General features: G+C 41.3%; 1 protein-coding gene across 2 annotated transcripts in view; it reads left to right on the top strand.

The window, feature by feature from the left end:
* Positions 1-16,647, top strand: part of LOC129708447 (matrix-remodeling-associated protein 7-like) — an 85,506-nt gene extending 68,859 nt beyond the window's left edge. The window contains exons 4-5 of one of the 2 annotated variants that reach the window (XM_055654222.1): positions 677-748; positions 16,168-16,647. In XM_055654222.1, the coding sequence (XP_055510197.1) occupies positions 677-710 (34 nt within the window). In that variant the 3' untranslated portion in view covers positions 711-748; positions 16,168-16,647. The remainder of the gene's footprint in view (positions 1-676; positions 749-16,167) is intronic. The other variant, XM_055654223.1, reaches the window with a different exon arrangement.
* Positions 16,648-25,027: the final 8,380 nt, after the last annotated feature.

Genomic DNA, 25,027 nt, shown 5'->3' with positions numbered 1-25,027 from the left:
GGATAGCCATCCAGACTGTGGATTTGCCATATTAGCTCCTGGTATTTATCTATTGGTCACAAGGGATTGTCCAAAAGATGTGAAAAGTGCTTGAGAACTTGCTGAACAGAAACAGCGAGGGTCTGACATAGCAGTTGCGTTGCGATTTGACTTTGTATCTGAAATTGTGCAGGTAATTGAAACCTCAGCAGATACTCTGACCTTTCTCTTGCCAACCAATGCCAATTTGGACTGTTGAGAATCATTCTAACTTCACCATTAGTGCCATTGAGGCACATTTTGACATTCCTGATTAGACGATTGAACTGATTTAAATCATGACGTTTGCTTTTGATTTAGTTTTGTGTTTCAAGTGTTGGTGATATCGGCATAGAGCTTTAAAGATTCATGAATGCTTTTCCCAACTTCATCGGAATATCGATTACTGGAAAGTAACATTTGCTAGCTGATACAACTCCCATTGATTTTTAGCTTGCATTTCTTTGTCAATACAGCTCCATTTGGCTTTATAATGCAAAAATGCCGCTGCTGTTCTTAAGTTGCTTTACTTTTTGTGCTCAATGTTGCTTCTGTTACTGAATGTTAGAGCCATTATTGGTTTTATTTGTATTTAACTTTGCTGTGCTGCTTTTTCTTTTGAGCTTTGCCAATCTTTATTCCTGACCTTTCATTGCAGGGTTGAGTTAACCCCTGACCTCACCTCCGTCTAGGTTCTAGGCCCGATGACAATTTGTGTAACGGTGTTTTGGTAAGGCTTGTCTATTTTCAGTATGCCCCTTGCATGTTAGTCCTCCACATCATAACACTCCCCCTGTCTGTCATTCCTGAACTATTGCCTGCCTTGTAACATAACCCTGTTTATCTGAACCTTTTTAATCCTGTATTAACTGGTCACAAATAAACTGAAAAACTGAATCTGTGAAGGTTCAATGAAAAACAACAAATGGTATTTAAGCCTGAACCCTATTAATGCAAATGACCATTCAATGCAAGCTTCAAAAGGTCCCATCCATTGTAATTGTGTGGATGTTTAACGGGAACTAAAATTCCTTGAGTACGTGTTGGCTAAATGTAATGTGACGGGTATCTGTGGGGATGGTCCTTGTTGCTAGTCCACCTCCTGTGGTATTTGTGTTGCCTTTAACTTGCCTTCACCGCGGTGTACATCCACCAATTCAGTCTTCCTTTTTAACAAATGCCAAGTTAATTCCAATTCCAGTAGACTCTAGAGATCACCCAGTACACTCTACTACACACACAATATACAATTTACAAAGGACAATTAATCTACAACTCAATGTTTGTTTGATTTTATCTCTTGCATCTTTTTTTTCTTTCCAGTTTTGTGCTTTCCCACCCCCTGCAGTGCACACACACCTCTGCCTCTATTCTCCAACCAAACATGCACTAGCTCACTATTGAGTATAGAATATGACCAGTTCCCTAACTGGCCCTGTTCTGGTTGCAATTGCATGAGCATGCTTGTGGGATACTTTTTATTTTTATGTTTAAGCTTTTTTTTTTGTTCTCATAAATTGAGCTATTTAATGCAAGGCATTTGTTTCACTGCTGTTTGATTTTATGGTTGCATTTGTCTCATTGTGAAAGAAATAAAGCTGTTGGCTTGCACCTCGTTAATGGTGAAGTTGGCCATTTGACTGAAGAGGGGCTCAGACCCAAAACGTTACCCATCCTTTTTCTCCAGTGATGTTGCCTGACCCGCTGAGGTCACTCCAGCGCGTTATGTCTATCTTGACCATTTGACTGCTTGATCTGTTCAGTTTAAGGTTATAGCAATCTTTGACCTTGCTCAATGTACCAAGGTCTTTGGATTGATCTATCAAACTTCTGATTAATGGCATTCTTTATAGTCATGGATTTAAAAGCTTACAGCTTGAACACCAGTATTAAATCCCTTTATTTACCACCTTGCCTTCTGCTTGGCTCCAACTTTTATTTATTTAAAAAAAAAAAAAAAATATGTGAGAAAAGTACCAGCTTTTAAAAAGGGTCTCTGTACCTTAGGGTTGCCTTATATTCAAAGCTTGGGTTAAATCGGCCATTACCTTTGAAATTCCCTCATTTCAATAACTGTTCACTGCAAATCATTCCCTTGAAGCCATTAGTTTTGATGAAGATTTTGTGCTTGGTGACATTTTTAATCTAAGCACATGATCTCACAATAAATCAGCCCCATTGCAATAAACTTGTGGAATGGTGAGAAATGAGTAGCAAAAGTAGAATTTCAATTACATTTGCTAGAGTAAAGATGTAACCATCTTTAATTTTGTGCTTGCATCCACACTGATTGCATTGCCACCTTTTCATGGGAAAACCTTTGTCTTTCTATCTCATTATTGTTAACACTCCAAGGATTGTTACAGTTTCATCAATTTGAATATCTGCCCTTTTTTCCTGTGCACTGTCAACAGTCTTAGGCGTTGGTATTGTGTGTCATTCAGTAACTGAGATTGAAATAGAAAACATCTAATCAATCTTTGGAGATGCTACCAATTTTATCTGAAGGTTGCAACAGGATCCATATCAACAAGGACACAGGAATGGTTGATGGAATTTAACACTGGCAAGTGTAGCCACTGAGGGACTTGGAAAATGGGGTGACCTTTTTGAATGAGATGAGTGGTTGAATATTGATTTAATTTTTCCACATTTTCTTGAACAAAGTTTTGCTGTTTGTAATGCAGGTCCATCTCTTTTCCGTCACTTCCTTTAACCCGGACAAAATCATAAGAGCACACTTGAAATCCTCCCCAGAAGACTCCTTAAATGTGGTGTGTGCACCCCCCCCCCCCCCCCCCCCCCCCCCCCCCCCCCCCACCTGCAACCAGCACTCTGGAACTCTGGCCCGCATGGAGCTGGTAGATCCGTTCCCAGCGCTGACGTCTGAGGCTGATGTTGCAGGCCGGTATCTCGGTACCTAGGCAGACCGTTCCAGTACCGCTGAAATCCTCCCGTAGGCCATGACTCTTGGTCAGGCAAAATCCAGCAAAGCTCTGGAACCAAGGGTGCTGGAAAATCAGTGGTGGGTGTGTACCTTGATGTGAAATTACCAACTTGTCAAGTTCAATTTGTGGATGAAATGGAACCACCTTCCAAACGAGACATTCTTTGCCATGTCCGTGCATTTAATGCCCCATTGCTTATTTCTTGAAAGCTCATTGGCATTAATGTCTAGAACAGCAGCTTGCATGCACATATTGATTTAACATCTTTGGGCCATTCACTTGAACTTCCTATTCCAAAGTAAATTAATATTTCAAGTGCCCCTGCTCTCTATGAAATTGTCTGGAGTTAATGATATTGTTTGCAAATTCTGGTAGAGAATCCAAAGATGCATTAATCGTTCTCAAGGGGTCTACATATGAGAGATTGAGCAGATTAATTTGAAACTATTTAATCACAAGACAGTAATTGAAAAGATGAACTAAGCACATTATCTCCTATTAACTAAAGGCTTGTGTTTTGCGTTTGAATATTTCTGTAGGACTCCTATGCTGCTTTGCCACAAGTTGCAAAGTGATGCATCTCCTCAACCATATCAGTGTTGCACAGACATGTGTCTGAACAAAATGCATGGAGGCTGTGAACCTTAACCCGAGTGAGATTAACAATATCTTCTAGGCAGTGCACTTTGCCCATCTTCGTGACATGATCTAGAGAAATAATCCTGACCATAATGACCTAAAGGGCACGACGTTCCCAGAACTGAGAAAGAGGAACTGTGGGGTGTGCAGTAACCGTAAACAGGATTGTGATAGGACAGGTATTGACTTGGTTGGATCGCCATGGCCTAATCAATGTAGTTGCAAAAGGCATCTACAGATTTCCACTAGTAGATAAACAGTAAATGTTAGAGGGTGGTCATGAATTAAAGGATCCACTCATCATCCTCTGACCTCAACTGTCAAATATGTCTGTCTGTAACTATTGTTCTCATGACTTGGAAACCGTTAAAATTAAACCTCTATAGAAATGACTCTGGAATTAAATGTGCATTAAAAAAATAACTCTAACTGCGTGATTAGTTGGAAGTATCTCCGAGGTTGGGAAGGGTGGCCTCTCAAAATAGTGATTTATCAGTAAACTAATTCAGAAAAGAGACTACGGTGGTGAAATGAATTAGTCTCTGAAATGTAGCCTGATCCAGTAAAATCTCCCAAGTGCGGGCACTTGTAACAGATGGGGCTTGAACACTTAGGTTTGGTATTCTAAGAAAAGATACACATCAATCAGCCTCTAAGATTGCTCCTGTGTAGGGAGTGGATAGGAAAAAGTGTGATAATATAGCGCCACTGTAAATGGGTGATTATTGGTTAGCATGGGCTTGGTGGGCCGAAGGACCTGGGTCCATGCTCTATTTCTAAAAAATATCATTGCACGCTATCTCCAGCAGGTCTGTCTGCTCTTGATCACCTTCTCAGCCAGCTGATAGAAGGGTTTCGGCCCGAAACGTCGCCTATTTCTTTTTTTTTTTTTTTTTTGAAAATATTTTTTTATTGGAGATAGGTACATAACCTATTACATCATTACTGTCTTACATTTTTAAATTGATAATATTGTCAGTTATTATTACATTGTCTCCAATACTTTTTGCCTTTTTCTTCATTTTTTTAAAACTAGATAGAACTAAAGAGATAGATGAAGTAAAGGAAGAAAAGAAAGGAAAGAAAAACAAAAACAAAAAAACAAAAAACAAAAAAAACAAAAACAAAAAAAAGGGGAAAAAGATAGTTAAAGAAGAATGGAAAAATTTATTAAAATAAAAAACATCGTTCGAGATATGTTCGTACATTTCAGAGTATAGCATTTCATCCAATCTTTAGCCCGAGTGCTAGTCAGGTTCCTGTGCTGAACTATTCTGACCCTTTAAGTAATCAATAAAAGGAGACCATGTTCCAATGAATAATTCCTGTTTGTCCAACAGTCGCCTATTTCCTTCGCTCCATAGATGCTGCTGCACCCGCTGAGTTTCTCCAGCAATTTTGTGTACCTTATTTATTGAACTTACTGTTTACAGTACTTGGTGAAACACAATACTCCAGTGAAGTACTTGAGGGGAGCAAACAGTGAATATAAATGTGAGAACTTGTATTTAACGTTCCAAGAAATCCAGTTTTAAATTCCAAATGTTTCCCAATGTGCACAGTGAGGAGAGCTTGTATGTGGAGCCAATTGCCTGTCTAACCGTCTTCTCATCTATAACTAGGCAAAGGTTTGAGTATTTTTTTTAGTGTGTGTGCGTGTGTGTGCATATCTGCAATGTACTGGAATATCACCAAATATTAAAAACTAAAATTTACAAGGAATATGTCCACGTTATAGGAGCAGAATGAAGCCATTTGCCCATAAAGTCGACTCCACCATTCAACCAATGCTCGTCTATCTTTCCCTCTCAACCCTATTCTCCTGTCTTCTCCCTATAACCCCTGATATCTATACTAACCAAGAATCTGTCACAATCTCTGCCTTTAAAAAATATCCAGTGACTTGGCCTCCACAGTCGTCTGCAACAATGAATTTCACAGATTCACCATCCTCTGACCAAAGACGTTCCTCCTTGTCTCCTTTCTAAAGATACGCCCCTTCATTCTGAGGCTATGGCCTCTGGCACTAGACTCTCCCACTAGTGGAACATTCTCTCCACATCTACTCCATCCAGGCCTTTGTTTAAAGTTAAACAAGTGACATTGTTTAAAATTAGGCAGCAATCTGGTAACTTAAACCAAGCCTTTTTGAAAATGTTGGTTAAATAGCTCACTTTTTAAAGCACTTTAGCTCTGCCTATTATGAACTTTGATTGTTGTCTGATCTTTGCTTAATAAGATTGCACATTAAAATGAATTAGTCTTCTAGAGAGCCAAAGGAGATTTTAAGTTGTTTAAAAATGAAAAAAATGGTATAATTTCCTTAATCGAGCCATTCACCAGTTACCGTTACATTCAAGACTCCATTGTTTTCCAAATGTGCATGGGAAGATCAGAAGACATAGGAACAAAATTAGGCCATTCAGTCCATCGTGCCCTCTCCGCATTCATACATGACTGAACCTTTTTCTGCTTAACCCCATTCTCCTGCCTTCTTGTAACCTTTGACACAATTACTAATCAAGAACCTATCAATTTCCGCTTTAAAAATACCCAATGATTTAGCCTCCACCGTCATCTGTGGCAATGATTTCCAGATGTGCCACCCTCCGGCTAAAATTCCTCCTCCATCTTCATTCCAAAAGTATGTCTCTTTATTCTGCGGTTGTGCCCTCTGGTCCTAGACACCCATTACTGGAAATATCTTCCCCCACATCCACTCTGTTGAGGCCTTTCATTATTCAAGAATTACACAACAAACCAGAAGCAATAGCTTCAACATTAAATAGTTGTATTCTGGTTCAAATTAACCTTTGGCTCATATTTGTACTGTGGGTTTTTAACTAGCTTGCCTATCTTTCCACATGTGCATTTTTAAAGGTAAAACTTAAAACATCCTAACATGCCTTTGAAATAGCAAAGGCATGTGTAAATGTGGCCCTTTGTACCTCGGGGAGGTAGGTGTTCTGTCACCTCTTGCTTTTCTAGCTGTTGTTTTCAGGGCTGCTGGGAATTGACATTGAACAATTGTACTTTGCACTGATGAGGACAAGATAATCAATCAAACAATTTTTGTTCCGCTTCCTGTTTGTATAGTTGCTGGCCAGTTATGCTGCAAGCTCATCAATGGGTAATATTCACTGTTTCTCCAGCTGGTAGAGCTGTTGCCTCACAGCTCCAGAGACCAGGGTTTGATCTAGACCTCCTGTTGTCTGTGTGGACATTGCACGTGGGTTTTCTCCGGGTGCTCCGGTTTCCTCCCGCATCCTGATGATGCATGATTTTGTAGGTTAATTAGCCTCTGTGAACTGCTACAAGTGTGCAGGAAGTGGATGAGAAAGTGGAATAGAAACATAGAAACATAGAAAATAGGTGCAGGAGTAGGCCATTCGGCCCTTCGAGCCTGCACCGCCATTCAATATGATCATGGTTGATCATCCAACTTGGTATCCTGTACCTGCCTTCTCTCCATACCCCCTGATCCCTTTAGCCACAAGGGCCACATCTAACTCCCTCTTAAATATAGCCAATGAACTAGCCTCAACTACCTTCTGTGGCAGAGATTTCCAGAGATTCACCACTCTCTGTGTGAAAAATGTTTTTCTCATCTCGGTCCTAAAAGATTTCCTCCTTGTCCTTAAACTGTGACCCCTTGTTCTGGACTTCCCCAACATCGGGAACAATCTTCCTGCATCTAGCCTGTCCAACCCCTTAAGAATTTTGTAAGTTTCTATAAGATCCCTGCTCAAACTTCTAAATTCTAGCGAGTACAAGCCGAGTCTATCCAGTCTTTCGTCATATGAAAGTCCTGACATCCCAGGAATCAGTCTGGTGAACCTTCTCTGTACTCCCTCTATGGCAAGAATGTCCTTCCTCAGATTAGGAGACCAAAACTGTACGCAATACTCCAGGTGTGGTCTCACCAAGACCCTGTACAACTGCAGTAGAATCTCCCTGCTCCAATACTCAAATCCTTTTGCTATGAATGCTAACTTACCATTCGCTTTCTTCACTGCCTGCTGCACCTGCATGCCTACTTTCAATGACTGGTGTACCATGCCACCCAGGTCTCGTTGCATCTCCCCTTTTCCTAATCGGCCACTAGTCACTGCCTGCCATTGTGAAAAGGACCCGTTTACTCCTACTCTTTGCTTTCTGTCTGCCAGCCAGTTCTCTATCCACATCAATACTGAACCCCCAATACCGTGTGCTTTAAGTTTGTATACTAATCTCTTATGTGGGACCTTGTCGAAAGCCTTCTGAAAGTCCAGATATAACACATCCACTGGTTCTCGCTTATCCACTCTGCTAGTTACATCCACGAAAAATTCTATAAGATTCGTCAGACATGATTTACCTTTCGTAAATCCATGCTGACTTTGTCCAATGATTTCACCACTTTCCAAATGTGCTGCTATCCCATTGTCAAACTGAGTTCTTCTATTAATCTAGTCAACTTGACTCAACCACTTGTTGCTGTTAAAATCAATTCTTTATTCAGCTGAGACTAGTCTCTTGAACCTTTCAACACAGAGCTGATGCTCTGGGGCGGGTCCAGAGAGGAGTAACTTTGATATAAACTCATGGCATTTATAAAGGTATTAGACATTTCAGATACAGAGGGTATGAGAAGCTAATAACCAATCATCCGAGTCCTTCTGGTGATTTACAACATCAGTCACATGATCCCCCCCCTTCCCTGGCCTCTTTACAACCTTCGTTTGCCTGTGGTATAACTTTGCTTATTTTATTTCAACACAGCAAAACCCCAGTAGGCCCAATTATCAAAGACCACTCCTCAAAATATAAGATACATATATAATACAATAATACACACTTCCCATACCAAGAAGAAAAATATTTCTATAAATCTAAACAATATCTATGTCTAATGTTTACATTCCTACTAAGACAATACATTTCATAATTTGTTTTACTACAATTTCACAGTTTGAAATACGATTACCTATTTCTTTAAAACATTAATTATATAAGTTTGCTGAATTACAGTTTCCAAGTTCAAAACCCATACTCATCCCAACCAAGCATACATGGGTCGTAAATCTGTCAACTTACTTAATAAGTGTTTGTTTCCAGGGTACAGCTTCATTCTTAACTTACAGCCTCCCCTTTTCCTGCTATCTCTGGGAGCTGTATTTCCAATCTCTCTACAAGGCCTTTTACAAATATCACAAATTATCTTCCTCTCCAAGCAACTACTCCTCTTCACATACATCCTAATTCAACATAGCCAAGGGTAACTACAGGGCCTATTATCTCTCAACCCTGAACTATATCTCAAACTCAGCACAAACCTCACAGGTTAAGAATGTCCATAAAGAAAAGAGCAGTTGACCTCTGGCCTAAGAAGACACCCCTATTCAGCTATCCATTCTCCAACACAAAGTCATATCAAATACAATTTCCTCTAGAGTTATAATCGCCTCAAAGCAATAAACTAAGCATGACAGGTTCAGGTTCAGGCCTCCATGTTTTGATTCATCTTTGCCTGTGTGTATGTGTCTGTTTGCACTTTATGTTGTTAGGAAAACCTTAAGTGTTTCCTTTGCAAATTACCTAGCTTATATAAAAGTCACTATCCAAGTGGTTCTATTTGTATAATATTTCTTCACCATCTTTAATAACTGACTCTAGCAGTTTCCCCACTACCGATGTTAGACTAACTGGTCTGTAATCCCCGTTTTCTCTCTCCCTCCCCTTTTAAAACATAGAACTAGTGTGAACAAATGATCGGCGTAGGCTGAAGTGCCTATTTTCCTACTGACTCTTACAATCAATACACAGACACTTGTTTATCTGCTGGTTATTTCCATTTTATCCATTATCTTTTAACAGCCCTCATAAATCTGGCACGCATCTGTACCTTAGCAACCTTGGCTTCAGCTGATCAGAATTACTAACTTTGCTCTTTCACCTTTGGCCTCCAACTCACTAGTAATGAGGGTTTGCAGCATGGACACAGGCCCTTCGGCCCACCAAGTCCATGCCGACCATCAATCCTCGTCCTCTAGCACTGTCCTACACACTAGGGACAACTTGCAATTTTCACCGAAGCCAATCAACCAACACACTACAAAGACGTGCAGGTTTGAGAGGAAACCAGTACACCAAGATAAAACCCTTGCGGTCACAGGGAGCACATACACACTTTGGACAGACAGCACCCGTAGTCATGATCGAACCTGGGTCTCTGGCACTGTATGACAGCAACTCTTACCCCTGTGCCACTGCCATGGAAGGTTCTAGGATATTAAACCTTGACTGTTTCTCCTTCCCAAGTATCCATGGCATTATAGATTAATTCGCAAATATAGTCGTTGTCAAATGTTATGGATTAAATTACCTAACACAACGCACTGCAGCAGAGATTGCATAATCAATTCATAGCGGTATAGAGAAACTAAGCTGCTTTCTCGTGGGCTGTGCTGCAAACATGCAGAGAGAAATTGAATGACTTGGGTTATTGGCATGTGCATGAATGGGGTGAGGTATTGGTAGAATGCAGCAGTATCTCAGGCACAGCGTGGACTTTGGAAATGGTGCCAAAGCATGGCCCCTCTTCTCAGTGGATTATTTCTGTACACTTGTTTCTCAAGGATCGGGTGCATTGCAATATTCTACAACTGTTTGAATGAAAGAGAATTTCACTGCTGGCACTTTGCACATGTGACGATAAAAGAACCATTAATTCTGGCAATACGCACATAATAGTCTGAAGAAGGGTTGCGACCCAAAACATCACCTGTTCCTTTTCTCCAGAGATCTCCAGCTGCCTGACCTGTTGCGTTACTCCAGCACTGTGTGTATCTTGTGTATAAATCAGCACTTGCAGTTCCTTCCCATGCGCACTATACAAATTGCACATGCATACTCAAGACTTTGCAAGAACAGACAAATGCAAAACATAATTGGAAACGCAGTCCATGATAGAGCAAGAACTGGTCCATGGTGTTCTGTTTCTGAGGTAGGCTTAGGGTTGTTCAAGAACCTTACAGTTGTGGAGAAGTAACTGTTTCTAGTCCTGGTGGTGTGGAACTTCTATACCTCCTGACTGATGGTGTGTTTATCTCTGCTTGGGTCATAGTGGGGGGAGGGGGGGGTAAGGATTGTTGTCCCCACTTATCAAGTGTTCATTGATACTATTCCCTTTTCTGCTCATCTGCACCAACTCCTAAGTTCTCTACCACTCATTTTCCTTACGAGGATCAATGTAGGATGACAAAGTAACCTGCAAACTCCTACTTGTGCACTGTAGGAGGAAGGTAAAGTATCTGGAGAAAACTCATACAATCAGAATGCACCAGACCCTGAAGTCTGAATTCAATCTTGTTTGCTGGAACTGCGGCAGAACTTCTGCCACATATCACCATTCCACCCAAGGCACAGCTAGACACAAAATGTTGGTGTAACTTAGTGGGTCAGACAGTATCCCTGGTAGATGAGGTTTCAGGTCGGGAACCTGCTTCAGTCTGAAGAATGGTCCCGACCTGAAACATCACTCATCCTTTTTCGCCAGATATGCGGTATGTCTTGCTGAGTTGTTGCAGAACTTTGTCTCTATCTTTGGTATAAACCAGCGTCTGCAGTTCTGTTTCTACTCTCCTAGGCATTGACTGGAGAAGAGTTCCTTCATTTTGAATTTGTAGAAACTCGACTTTACTTGTAAGTCTATTGCATCAGTTGTTGGCTTGCACTCTGTCAGATGTTTCTTTTCACCCAAACAAAAATCATCTGCTATATAACATCGGGTATCTTTTGTATCCATTCTATCCTCAATGATGAATGGTAACTTGATTCTACGCTGATTGCAAATTCACAAACATTGCCTAGTCTTTTCACGTAAGTGCTGCCTGATGTGTTTTAATCTGTATGTCGGGTGAGCTCGCTGAAAATTTCTTATACTGAAAGGCTCCTAGGAAATTCTTGTTTACATGCTTGTATAATTTGGCGTGGAGCCTGGGCTTGTACTTTTAAAATTTCCTGAGTACTGAGTTTGGAGCTCGGAACCAACACCACCTTTGTAACCAAGGTCCACATGCTTCAGGACATGTCGTTCTTTGCTGCTTCAGTGCAAATTCTAATACATTTTAGGGCAGCGCAGTGGCGCAGCAGTGGAGTTGCTCCCTTACAGCGACAGACCCGGGCTTGATCCTGGTTATGGGTGCTGTTTGTACATTCACCCTGTGACCATGTGAGTTTTCTCCGAGTGCTCAGCTTTCCTCCAACAATCCAAGGATGTACAGGCTTGTAGGTTAATTGGTTTCTCTATCACCCCTTGTGTGGAGGGTAGAACTAGTGTACGGGTGATTGCTGGTTGGTGCTGACTCTGTGGGTCAAAGGGCCTGTTTCCATGCTGTATTTCAATTTTTTTTTAAATATTGTCCTATAGTTAGGTGGTTGAATCCCGGAATTTAAGGTGAATGAGCAGAAAATTAAAAAAATAGGATTAGTGTGAATGAATCCTTGGTCAGTGTGGCCTAGGTGGGTTTAATGGCCCATTTTCACACCAGGACCTGTGAAGAGCTAAGAAAACCATCAGCCAGGAGGTGCAGAAGCCTGAAGGCCCCACAACACCAGGTCCAGGACAATTTCCTACAACCATCAAGTTCTTGAACTGTCCTACGTGACTTTAATTTTACCTCCGAAACAGAACACGACAGAGGGGAACAGATTGAAGGGATTTAATACATATTGCTGTCGAAATCCAGGTTGATGGTAATGTTTCTGGCACTGTCATCCTTGGGACAAAACGATGAACACATGGAATTTGAAATGTGTTCATGGTTCAGAGATTTCCGCTTCCAGCTACAGTCAATCTTTTCAAAGGCAGTGTCTAGTCAATTTACATAATTTTCCTGGCAGCCGTGATTCTACAGAGATTCCAGAGGGATTCATAAAGGAAGTAGTTCAGTATAGTTTGTACAAAAAAAAAATGATGCGTAACTCTGCAGAATTTCAGATGCACAATTTGGGGGGGGGGGAGGGGGGAGGGGGGAGGAAAGGAGCTGTGGATGCCAAGATTGTGTTGCTGTTGTAAATACACGGAGCAGTCTGATTTCTACAAGGGAAAGATACAAGGATATAATATTCTGAGATTGGTGGAGGTCTATTTTTAGGCTTTAGAGATGCAGTGTGGAAACAGGCCCTTTGGCCCCACCAAGTCCACACTGACCATCGGACACTAGCATTATCCTACACACTAGGGAGAATTTAGAATTTACAGAAGCCATTTAACCTGCAAACCTGAATGTCCTTGGAGTGTGGTTGGATACCAGACCACCCGGAGAAAACCTACTGTCACAAGGAGAATGTACATGCTTTATACAGATGACATCTGTACTCAGGATCAAACCCAGGTCTCTGGCGCTGTAAGGCACCATCTCTGCCACTGTGCCACGGTATTCTATAATGATTCTGAGTAGGTAATTAATCGAAGAACCCACGTAAAAACGATTGAGTCCTATCTGAAGCTACATGCTATTTTGATTTACTGCAGTTGAGGCAGTCGACATGAATTATGTGACCAATCCATCTCGTTATATAATTGCGCCTTTAATCACTAATTCCCGGTGCAGCCCAGTTCGAATAGCAAATGAGCCAGAGAACAGTGAAGACAGGCGCTTGTCCTTTAACCTTGCACCAGCACACACTGAAGCTGTCTATTTACTGCAGCTGAGCAACTTGGAGCAGAATTGAAACGCTGTGTGTATGCTCCATGGGGCGATGCAAACCTCTCATCAGTCAACTGCAAATCTGATTAGCTACAGCTTGTTTTTTGTGCTCCTGTTTTTTTCCCCTTAAATTTAGTTTAGATTACTGTCAAGCATACCAAGGTACAGTGAAAGGCTTTTTGTTGCGTGCTAACCAGTCGGCAGAAAGACTATACATGATTATAATCAAGCCACCCAGTGTAAAGGGAATAACATTTGGTGCAAAATGAAGTCTAAATAAAGTCAGTCCGAAGGTCTCCAGTGAGGTAGATGGTAGCTTAGACTCGCACTCCAGTTGTTGATAGGATGGTTCCGTTGCATGATAGCAGCTGTGAAGAAACTGTCCCTCAATCTGGAGGTGTCCCTCACTTCTGTACCCCTTGTCTGAGGGGAGAAGAGGGAGTGACCGGGAAGAGTGGTCCTTATTATGCTGGTGGCCTTGCCGATGCATGATGCGAGTCCACAGAAATGTGTGAATTGATTGAATGTCATTTTCCTGAGGCCGACTTCCAACACTGCTCACTGAATCTTAGTCCATGTGGAAAGCAGCTCAAATAAAATGGTGGGATTGGTGGAGTTGCTTCTTCTGAGGTATAATTTTTGTATGTTTCCTTGCGGGTTCTGAAATATCTTCTGAATGACAAGTCTTGAAACCACAAGGAAATTCACAATTGACCCACAGACATTTCAACTAATGAAGTTTAATCACTAAAGGGCCCGCAGTGCTGGAGTAACTCAGTGGGTCAGGAAGCATCTTTGGAGAATATCGATAGGTGACATTTTGGGTTGAGACCCTTATGGAGAGAAGGCAGGTACAGGATACTGAGTTGGATGATCAGCCATGATCATATTGAAGGGCCGAATGGCCTACTCCTGCACCTATTTTCTATGTTTCTTCAGACTGAAGGGTCCCGACCAGAAGCGTCACCAATCCATGTTCTTCAGAGATGCTGCATCACCTGCTGAGTTACTCCAGCACTGTGTCCTTTTATGTATTAACTAGCATCAGAAGTTCTTGTTCCTACAAGTGTAGTCATTGATTCACCTGACTGACTTGGTGTCACTTTTAAAGCCTAGTGGTATTAGTGTATTTTTCATTACAGCTTGACTAATTTGGGTTTGGTAAGTATTGTCTTTCCCCAACTAACTGCCACTTGACCACTGGGAAACGGTTGACTCGAAGATCACGTGCCATAATCTTGCTGCATTCTCCTTGCCTTTAATTCATTCTCCCTGCATGTGTCTCAACATTGTTTCCTCTGCATTTGCGGGGTCTCTGTGTCTCTTCCCCCCCCCCCCCCCCCCCCCCCCCCACCACCCCCTGCTGCATGGGCTAGGACACGGACTCTGGTAAGTCCAGGTTTTTATACAGTGTTTTTTTTCCTGCTTTATGAATGGGTTTGAGCTTCTAAAGTGAATGAGACACAGTTTAAGATTTGTGTTTTTACTGGTGACTTCTGCAATGTAGAACTCAAATTGAGATGGCTTAGATGTAGAGTTGCTGCCTTACAGCACCAGAGACCTGGGTTTGATCCTGATTTTAACGGTGCTGTCTGTTCTGCAGGGAAGCTGCCTCACTCGCTGAGTCACTCCAACACTCTTCTCTCTGTCCCCATACATTGCTTTGTGCTGACTAGAAGATCAAGCCTAAAAGTAAATTATTTGGGTCGGAGGAATATTAAACTTACAGGTTCCTTTCAAATGGAACTGCTCCTGATGCAGTTGATGCTCGGGAGGTTTCAGGAGTTTGTCTTAAAATATAATTTCAAATACATGCATGCTGCAGTACGAAGCATTTTAATCTAGGTTTGGATGCACTCTTCACTGTCATGAGTATATTATTGTCCTTGAGTAAAATTCTAGGTTTTCCATCCAAACTCTGCAATTTTGCATTGTTTGTTCTTTACAAGATAATCATAAAACCTTATCTAAAAACAGCAATGCCAAATCTCTTGAAACTGCATGAAGTACACGAGTTGCTGGTTTCTGGAAACACTTGGACGTCTGAGTAATTTGGGCAATTAGTTTTCCCATATCTCCATTTATTGCATTTTGTTAACCAGGAAACACCTGGCTCATAAAATTGAACATGTGAAATACTTGGTGCACCAGTGGAGAGGAGCGGTTAGGGGTTTTGAGGGCAGTGACCATCTCGAGTCTGTTCTGAAATATCATTAACCTGAAACATGCTGACGGACCTGAGTCTTTCCAGCAATGTTTTATGTTTTGGTTTTCCAGCAGCTGCAATCTTTACTCTTTTTCAAATCTATGCTTTACCTGTTTAGAAACTGGGGGCAAAACTATTTGAGCACATTTGGCTTTTTAATATTTTTGTGCTTTTATATAAAATTGCAGCCAAGGTGTTGGTATTAACATCAAGCACAGGACTTGATCTGGCAGGTTTCATGTCCACTTACAGATATATTGTGGTTTAACATTTAGCCAATGTTAGCCATTGAACCTTGAACTGGTCATCATTTTAATAAAGTTTCAGCCTTTGAACTAAAATACAGTGTTAATTGTGGGAGTAACACTAATGTTGGAACAGGCACAGTGACACGGTGAGATTCACTGTCAAAACTGGCACTAATTATGGACACTGCCTTAGCTACCAGAAAATGACTGATGTATTTGAAACCACGTGCTTGAGGTGTTTGATTTTTATTAATGATGTGGAGGATAAAAAATCTAATCATTCTTGCGAACATGCAATTTTTATATGCAGGCATTTATGAGTCTCACCTGCTTTGTGCAAAATTTACACTGAGCATTTTATTGTCCATTAGAATATATTTAATGTGCCCACAAATTAATTTCTTCTTCTTTTACAGAGCAAAAGAGTAGAACCGATTGGGAGTCTTAAACGTGAATTATCTGAGGGCTTGGAGGCTTGAATTTTGCCAGACAACAAGCCAAAAAACTCATGCAGCTTATCCCGACCAGGGCGATACTGTTAAAGATCCTGTAATAGATGTTGCAATAGAATCTAATATAATAGAAAGCATTTATTTTGTAGTCATTTATAATTCACAGCTTTGAGTTGCAGTCTAATGCAGATTATCAAACAATGTTAAATTTAATCACAGTAAGCCTTGTATCTTTGTAACTAATACAAGACAGCCATATTATTTTGCTCGCCAATGCAAAAGTTTGGGTTAAGCTTAAAAGGAAAATGTTGTTACAGGGTTGAAGTACGTAACTATTTTGAATGTTCTAGTTTTGAAAACTTGCATTTGTAATTCTGAAATGGCAACATTTGCTTAATCTATTACATGTCACTACTTTTGATGTTTAATAAAGTCTTCAAAGGTTACCAGTGTTTCATTGGGTTTTTTTTTCTTCGAATAATGGGAAGTTATCCTAATAAAGAAAAGCATTTCACTAATTTTGTGTAACTGAAGCATTTGCTTCAGTAGTGATCTTGTATCCAAGTTGTGACAGTATTACCATCTAATTCTTTAATTATGTTGGTGACAACATCACTTGCTTGGTTTTAATATAGCTGTAGTAAGTCAGAAAGTGCTGGGTGCTGGTGGAGTGAATGACGCTGTGGAATTTAGTTTAGAGATACAGCGTGGTAACGTGCCCTTTGGCCAACAGTTCAAGTTCAAGTGAGTTTATTGTCATGTGTCCCTGATAGGGCAATGAAATTCTTGCTTTGCTTCAGCACAACAGAACATAGTAGTCATTGACCACGGGGATTACTGGTCCGCGCAGACCAGGAATGCTCGTGCACTAACACTATCCTACACACTAGGGACAATTTACAATTGTACCAAGCCAATTGGCCAACAAACCTAGGCACCTAGAGAAAACCCACACGATTAGAAGGAGAATATGCAAACTCTGTACAGACATCACCTGGAGTCTGGATTGAACCCAGGTCTCTGGCGCTATATGGCATCAACTCTACCGCTGCACCACCGTGGTGAGAGTTACAACTGGTTCCTTGCACTGGTAATAGTCTAAAACTAAAAGAAAGTATAGATTCCACCAATGTATTGGATGCATTGAACTTTCAGTCAAGATCACTGATGGTCCTATCTATTATAAAGAATTGCTTCGTTGTCCAAGGTATAAAAGTGGAGTGAATCCTGAAGACGAATGTTCAGGATCCTCATCCTAAAATGATTCTTGTAAAGCCAGCAGTCCCTGATTGTTGTGGCTATGTTTCTTCCTGGGAAAACCTGAACTAGTGAAGCAAACATCAAGGATTAATACTTGCCACATTGTAAATCGTCAATAAAATGTAACATATATGTTTTAATCTGTGTTGTGGCTTCATTCACATCCTCATTTCCCCTTGACTGACTAATTCCACAAGGTGAAAATTATTTCAAATAATGTTTCGATTGAGAGACTAATGGGCCTGTCCCACTTATGCGACTTTTTCGGAGACTGCCGGCACCCATCATAGGTCGTTGCAGGTCGCCGAAACTGTTCAACATGTTGAAGACCCAGCGACTCTTTGGGCAACTGAGGTGACCACTCACGACCATACAGGCGACACCCTGGTGACATGTCGCAGGGTGAAGCCTGTATGGTCGTGAGTTCTCGCCCAAAGAGTCGGACCTTGTTCTGACCCGAAACGTTGCCTATTTCCTTTGCTCCATAGATGCTATGGAGCGCAGAAGGTTAAGGGGGACTTGATAGAGGTCTTTAAAATGAGGGGAGGGATAGACAGAGTTGATGTGGACAAGCTTTTCCCTTTGAGAATAGGGAAGATTCAAACAAGAGGACATGACTTCAGAATTAAGGGACAGAAGTTTAGGGGTAATATGAGGGGGAACTTCTTTACGCAGAGAGTGGATGGCGGTGTGGAATGAGCTCCCAGTGGAAGTGGTGGAGGCAGGTTCATTGGTATCATTTAAAAATAAATTGGATACGCATATGGATGAGAAGGGAATGGAGGGTTATGAATGAGTGCAGGCAGGTGGGACTAAGTCAAGAGAAAAGTTTTATTCGGCACGGACATGTGGGCCCAGATGGACTGTTTCCGTCTTGTTTGCTGCAGCATAACAGAATATTGTAGCCATAAATCTCTGAGTTTCAGAGCAGTTTGTCTATATTGATTTTCCAGCATCTTCACACACTTAAATATTGATCCTTTACAGTTTACACACCTAGACACACACACAACACACCCTTTGGCCCCACCAAGTCCATGTTTACATCACATCACCTATTCACACTAGGACACACGGACACCTACCTGGTCACGGAGAACACAAACTCCACCCCTAGACGGAACCACACACACATTGACACCTGGGTCACACACAGAGAGTTACCTGTCATGTGCCCTCACAATGCAAATCACTTGCTTGCTGCAGCACAACAGAATATTGTAGGCATAAATACAGAACAGATCAGTGTGTCTATATACATACACACACACACACACGCCTACACCCACACCCACCTACCTACACACACACACACACACAAACACCCTCCTACACCCACACACACACCCACCTACACACACACACACACCTACCTACACACACACACACCCCTACAAACACACACCTACACACACACACCTACCTAGGCTGTTATAGTTCTGAGTTTGTTTGAAGTTGTGTTTAATAGTCTGATGGCTGTGGGGAAGCAGCTGTTCCTGAACCTGGATGTTGCAGATTTCAGGCTCCTGTACCTTCTACCTGATGACAGCAGAGAGATGAGTGTTTGGCCAGGATGGTGTGGGTCCTTGATGATGTTGGCAGCCTTTTTGAGGCAGCAGCTCTGCTGTTGTGCCATGCAGGCTCTGGGCTTTAATGTCAGATTACAGTAAAAGTGCAGAATGAATACAAAACTACAATTTTTTTCTCCCCAATGGAGTTTTCTCTGAGCCACAGCAATCATTCAAGTCTTCATGTTGCCAAACTAAATGCGTAGGTTGGAAGGGTTCAAAGGTCTATGAGCCAAATGTAGGCAAATAGAACTAGCCGTGTATGGCAACATGGGCGGCATGGACAAAGTGGGCTGAAGGGCCTGTTTCTATGCTGTACATCTGACTATAACTTCAACTGCATATTTGCACTTGTGTTTAATCAAAAAGCTAAAAGCTGCCATTGGAAATGACAGAAAACCAAATCATGATGGATACATGACCTGACCCAAGTAAATAAGTCCCATATTACAGTGCTTCATGAGTTTTACTGCCAGTCCATGGACAGACTGATCTAGGGGGCGCTCTGCTATTACAGTGGGCAGAATAACTATTGCGATCAAAGTATGTGAGCCCATGGGCTGGTATCAGTTGCTAAGTGACTGAATGCATCACCGGATGTGCTTGTTTGAGAGCATAAAAGTGTTCTTGGTCCATAATGTGCCCGTCATGAGAATGAATCGTATCTTTGTAGCTACATCATGGTTAAGGGTGGCAATGGTACTCCAGGACCTTAATACAGCATGTAAGCCCACACCACTGTAGCTGTGAGATTGTGGGATCTTGCAGTGTGCAAACTGGCCACTGCTTTACCCTTGTTATTGTGCCTGCACAAGTATTTCGTTGGTTGTAGCTTGTTTTCAGAACCGTCGGGAGTTTCCAGAGAATCGCAGTTCTTTAGAAATGATTGACTGTGACCTTGACCTGTATCGAGTCCTGTATCAACTTCTTCTTCTTGCGTATGGCGTGCACGGCCTAAAGTTGTCGGACAACTTGTTCTATTTCATCTTATTTGATTGTGCTCGTCGGATTGATTGCATTAGTCGAAACAGGGCGGACCACGTGAAGGTTGCAATCTCCCACCCCCTGTATCAACTGAAATGTGGGGAATCTATGGAATTGATTTAATAAAGGTTAAGGATTCATGATATTGAAAGTAGCACTGGATTGAAAATGCTAACCTCCCTTGGTTGGAATAAGATGTTAAATCCAATACACCAGAGTTTAATGCAAGTATTTCATTTTTTTCTTGCAATGTAGCTTATTTAACGGGTGCCAGCAAGTTTTGTGCAAAGATTAATATAAACAGTGATCAAAAATCATTTGTGCGATGCAGTCATTTCAAAGTTTTTTCACAGCAGTACAGTTGCTGCCTTAGAGCATCAGAGACCCGGGTTCAATCCTGACAACAGGTGCTGTCTGTACGTTCTCCCTGTGACCACGTGGGTTTTCTACTGGTTCTCCGGTTTCCTTCCACTCTCCAAAGACGTACAAGGTTTGTATGTTAATTGGCTTCAGTAAACATTGTAAATTGTCCCTAGTGTGTAGGATAATGCTGCTCTATGGGGTGATCACTGGTCGACACGGATTCGGTAGACTGAAGGACCTATATGTCTAGATATAGTGCAGTATCTCTAAAGTCTAAAGTCCAATCTTAATTTTTCTGGCAGTGCAATTTATTTGATGGCTGCCAGCAAATTTTGTGAAAAGATGACAGCAGGTAAACAGTGGCCAAATATCATTTTTGCAAATGCCTCCTTTTTTGTTTTTTTTAAATCAATAAATTTGCAAAAGCATTTCAGGTTGTTTCTTGTACTGGATTTCTGCAGTACTTTTAATCGATTAAATTGGTAGACGACCTTAATAGTTCATTAAGTCGAGCAGTGCAAATGTAATTAGTGCCATTCTGTACAAATCTGCTCACTTGTGCTTCCTAATTTGTGTTCCAGGATTCAACGAGATCAGCTGGCTGCCATTTTCAAGTTAATGAGTGAAAGGAAGGAGGTCTTTGGTGACATGTCAGAAGGAGACATGGAGGAGCAACTCAAGCTTTATTCTCTTTAGGATGCACTGCTTTGAAGATGATTTAACGTAGGGCTCCCTTTGCCAATGCAAATCAATATTACTCGCAAGTTGCTTAAAATTTAAGTCCTGGCAAATAAGTTGATGACTTTATGGATATCTAAATGTTTGGTCTTGATTATTCTCCCTGATGTTTTCTGATGATATAACCAAAAAATCCTGTAAACTGACATGATGAAATACGGTCCTGTTAAGTCGACAATGTGTTGATTCTCATGTAGGATGAAATGAAATTATTTAGCTGTTTCTTTGTAGTATTTCACTTTTAGAGTGCTAGATTATAACTTTTATAAAGGATTTAGGTAAGCTAAGTATCTAACTACTGTAAGCCACTAATTTATTGGTATTGATAACTGTTAGTGATTAAGGACATGCTGGCTAGATTATGTTATTGTAACCCTTGTCATCTACTGGATTTTATTCGGAAGGGTAGATCTGGCATGGTGGTCAAAACTGTTGTTGGAAGTGCTATCAATCACCTCTTCTTTTATGTGATGTTTTGGGTCGAGACCCTTCTTCAGACTGAAAGTCAGGGGAGAGGGCGACAGAGATATAGAAGGGTAGGGTGTGATATCTCAATGTCTCCCTCTCGTTTTCACACCTTACCCTTCCATATCTATACCTTCCTCTCCCCTGACTCTCAGTCTGAAGAAGGGTCTCGATTCTTAATAACAAGAGGATTTCAGTATAGGAATAAAGAGGTTCTTCTGTAGTTGTATGGGGCTCTGGTGAGACCACATCTGGAGTATTCTGTACAGTTTTGGTCTCCTAATTTGAGGAAGGACATCCTTGTGATTGAGGCAGTGCAGCGTAGGTTCACAAGATTGATCCCTGGGATGGCGGGACTGTCATATGAGGAAAGATTGAAAAAGACTAGGCTTGTATTCACTGGAGTTTAAAAGGATAAGGGGGGATCTTATAGAAACTTATAAAAGGACTGGACAAGCTAGATGCAGGAAATTTTTCCCCAATGTTGGGCAAGTCCAGAACCAGGGGCCACAGTCTTAGAATAAAGGGGAGATCATTTAAGACTGAGGTGAGAAATTTTTTTTTCACCCAGAGAGTTGTGAATTTATGGAATTCCCTGCCACAGAGGGCAGTGGAGGCCAAATCACTGGATGGGTTTAAGAGAGAGTTAGATAGAGCTCTAGTGGCTAGTGGAGTCAAGGGATATGGGGAGAAGGCAGGCACGGGTTATTGATAGGGGACGATCAGCCATGATCACGATGAATGGCTGTGCTGGCTCGAAGGACCGAATGGCCTCCTCATGCACCTATTTTCTATGTTTCTATGACTCAAAATGTCACCCATTCCTTTTAACCAGAGATGCTGTTTGTCTCCAGCATTTCATGTCTATGGTGTAAACCAGCAGCTGTTTCAGAAGTCATTACAGCTTTGTCTCAGACATGGGTAGCAGCTGAATTAGACAAGGGGGAGGGGGTGAATAATCTTGATATGCAATTAAGCATTTGACACTAACTGCCCTCTACTGAAAATAAAATTGGCACAGTTCACTATGACAACACTTCCACTGACTAGAGTAATACCTTCAGCAAAGAAATTAGTGGAAGTAGTTGGAATTTGATCAGCTCAGGTCTTGTCTGTTTCATGAACAAGCTTCAATTTGAGCGTGATGAATGTTTGCTATTTGCACAGCGTTCGGTTTCCATTGCGGCAACTCCAACAATGAGTTAATCATTAGGAGTAGATGTGAGGAACAGGAGATGCTGTTTTACAAAAACAGACACACAAAGGGATGGAGTAACTCAGCAGGTCAGGCAGCATCTGTGGAGAAGGTGGATAGGTGACGTTTCAGGTCGGGACCAGTCTTCAGACTCCAACTGAAAATTAAATTGACACGATTCAGTTGGATGTCAGAAGAAGGATTCCTACCCGAAGCATCGCCAATCCATGTTCTCCAGGGATGCTGCCTGATCTGTTGAGTTACTCCAGTACTTTGTGTCTTTATGTGGGGTAATCCTGGCCTGGGTGCAAAGGGCATTGAACAGCATTGACTGTTGACTGGAATGGAGCATTTTTCCATCCAAATGCCATACACTGACCATGTTCACACTGACCATGTTCATGTCATTAACCCTTCCACCATCAACATCCGAAGGGATACCATTGCCCAGAGACTTAACTGAACCACCCTCAATGGTCAATAGTTCTTTTAGTATAACGTGTATCTAGATACAGTGAAATTATTATTATTTTTGCATACAGACAGTAAGATTATTGCCACTCCAGCCCGTGCCCCTTCTGGACCCTCTGAACTCTGTGACCTGTGTGAGTTTTCTCCGGGTGCTCTGGTTTCCTCCCACACTCCAAAGACATACAAGTTTCTAAGTTATTTGGCTTTGGTAAAAATAGTAAATTGTCCCTGGAGTGTAGGATAGTGCTAGTTTACGGTGATTGCTGGTTGCTGTGGACTTGGTAGGCTGAAGGGCTTGTTTCCGCACAGTATCTTGAAAGTCTGAAGTCCAATCTCAATTTTCTTGCAATGCAGTTTATGCAATGGCTGTCAGTAGGTTTTTTGAAAAGATTACTACATGTAATAGTGGCCAAAAATAATTTGTGCAATCCAGTAACAAAATTTTGCTAAATCAATAAATTTGAAAGCATTTCAGGTAATCGAGATAGCAAGCTGATCCCTTCCTATCACTACATATGTCCAAATATGTGCTAAAAGCTGTATTTGATGCTGTCACTGCAGCATGCTCTTGGAGCTCATTCCAAATAAAGACTATACTCTGAGTGAAAAATGTTCCACCCTTATCTCCCTTAAATCACTCCCCTTTCACGTTTTAGAATCCTCTCCCACGGGAACAAGACTGAGTGCCCACAGAACCAATATATTCCTGTAACTTTGCATGAATGGTGATCAACTTTGGTCCATCAGGTGAGCATTGTGCTAGTGGAATAGTCTCATTTTAACAAAGGTACACAAAAAAGCTGGAGAAACTCAGCGGGTCAGCAGCATCTATGGAGCGAAGGAAATAGGCAACGTTTCGGGCCGAAACCCTTCTTCAGACCTGAAACGTTGCCTATTTCCTTCGCTCCATAGATGCTGCTGCACCCGCTGAGTTTCTCCAGCTTTTTTGTGTACCTTCGATTCTCCAGCATCTGCAGTTCCTTCTTAAACACAGTCTCATTTTAACGTTGCCTTTATTTAGAATCTGTCTTTTAGAAGATCACAATTGAGGTATTACTTCATATTGGGGAATTTTGAGATTTGCACAGAAATAATTTGATTACATTCATGATCAAACGTTTAAGCCAAGGCAAACCTGGGCTTGGGAATTAGTGATTTCCTGCACTGACAAATACCAACACTTTATTTTATTTGAAGTTACGGTAAATCTTACTCCTGCATTCATCACAACTTCCACCCTCCCCTAAACAAGTTTTTAAAAATGTACTTTGATCGATTTTAGAGCTTCAGACATAAAGAGATGATAAACTGAATATTTCTCAGTAATGATGACTTGGTTCAAATACTGTTTCTCAATAGTTCAGCCGTTATTTAAAATGTTGTTACTCTTTGTGATAATACAATGATAAGTGAAAGAGGTTTGTAAGAGTTGCAATTAAACAATGCAGTAATGTGAAACACAAAAGGTGTACATGGATGACATTTGTTACATAAAACTGAATATTAAGTATGTATATTGTGATGGAAATGAAAAGCCAGGGTCCAACAATGAGATGACAAGTATATATGTGTATTTTTTATAAACAACCGTTAGTTTATTTTAGTTTAGAGATACAGCGCGGTAACAGGCCCTTCAGCCCAGCAAGTCCACACCGACCATCGATCACCTGTACATTAGCTTTTCAGGATGGACGATGACAGTGATGTCAACATTTGAAACAACAAGGTGGACACGAATGAAGAGGTTCTATCCAGCACACTAGGGACAATTTACAGAAGT

This window comes from Leucoraja erinacea, chromosome 23 (assembly GCF_028641065.1).
Source record: "Leucoraja erinacea ecotype New England chromosome 23, Leri_hhj_1, whole genome shotgun sequence".
NCBI classification, from domain to species: Eukaryota; Metazoa; Chordata; class Chondrichthyes; order Rajiformes; family Rajidae; genus Leucoraja; species Leucoraja erinaceus.
The sequence above is the reverse complement of the archived record's forward strand: the minus strand, read 5'-3'. Positions and strand labels throughout refer to the sequence as shown.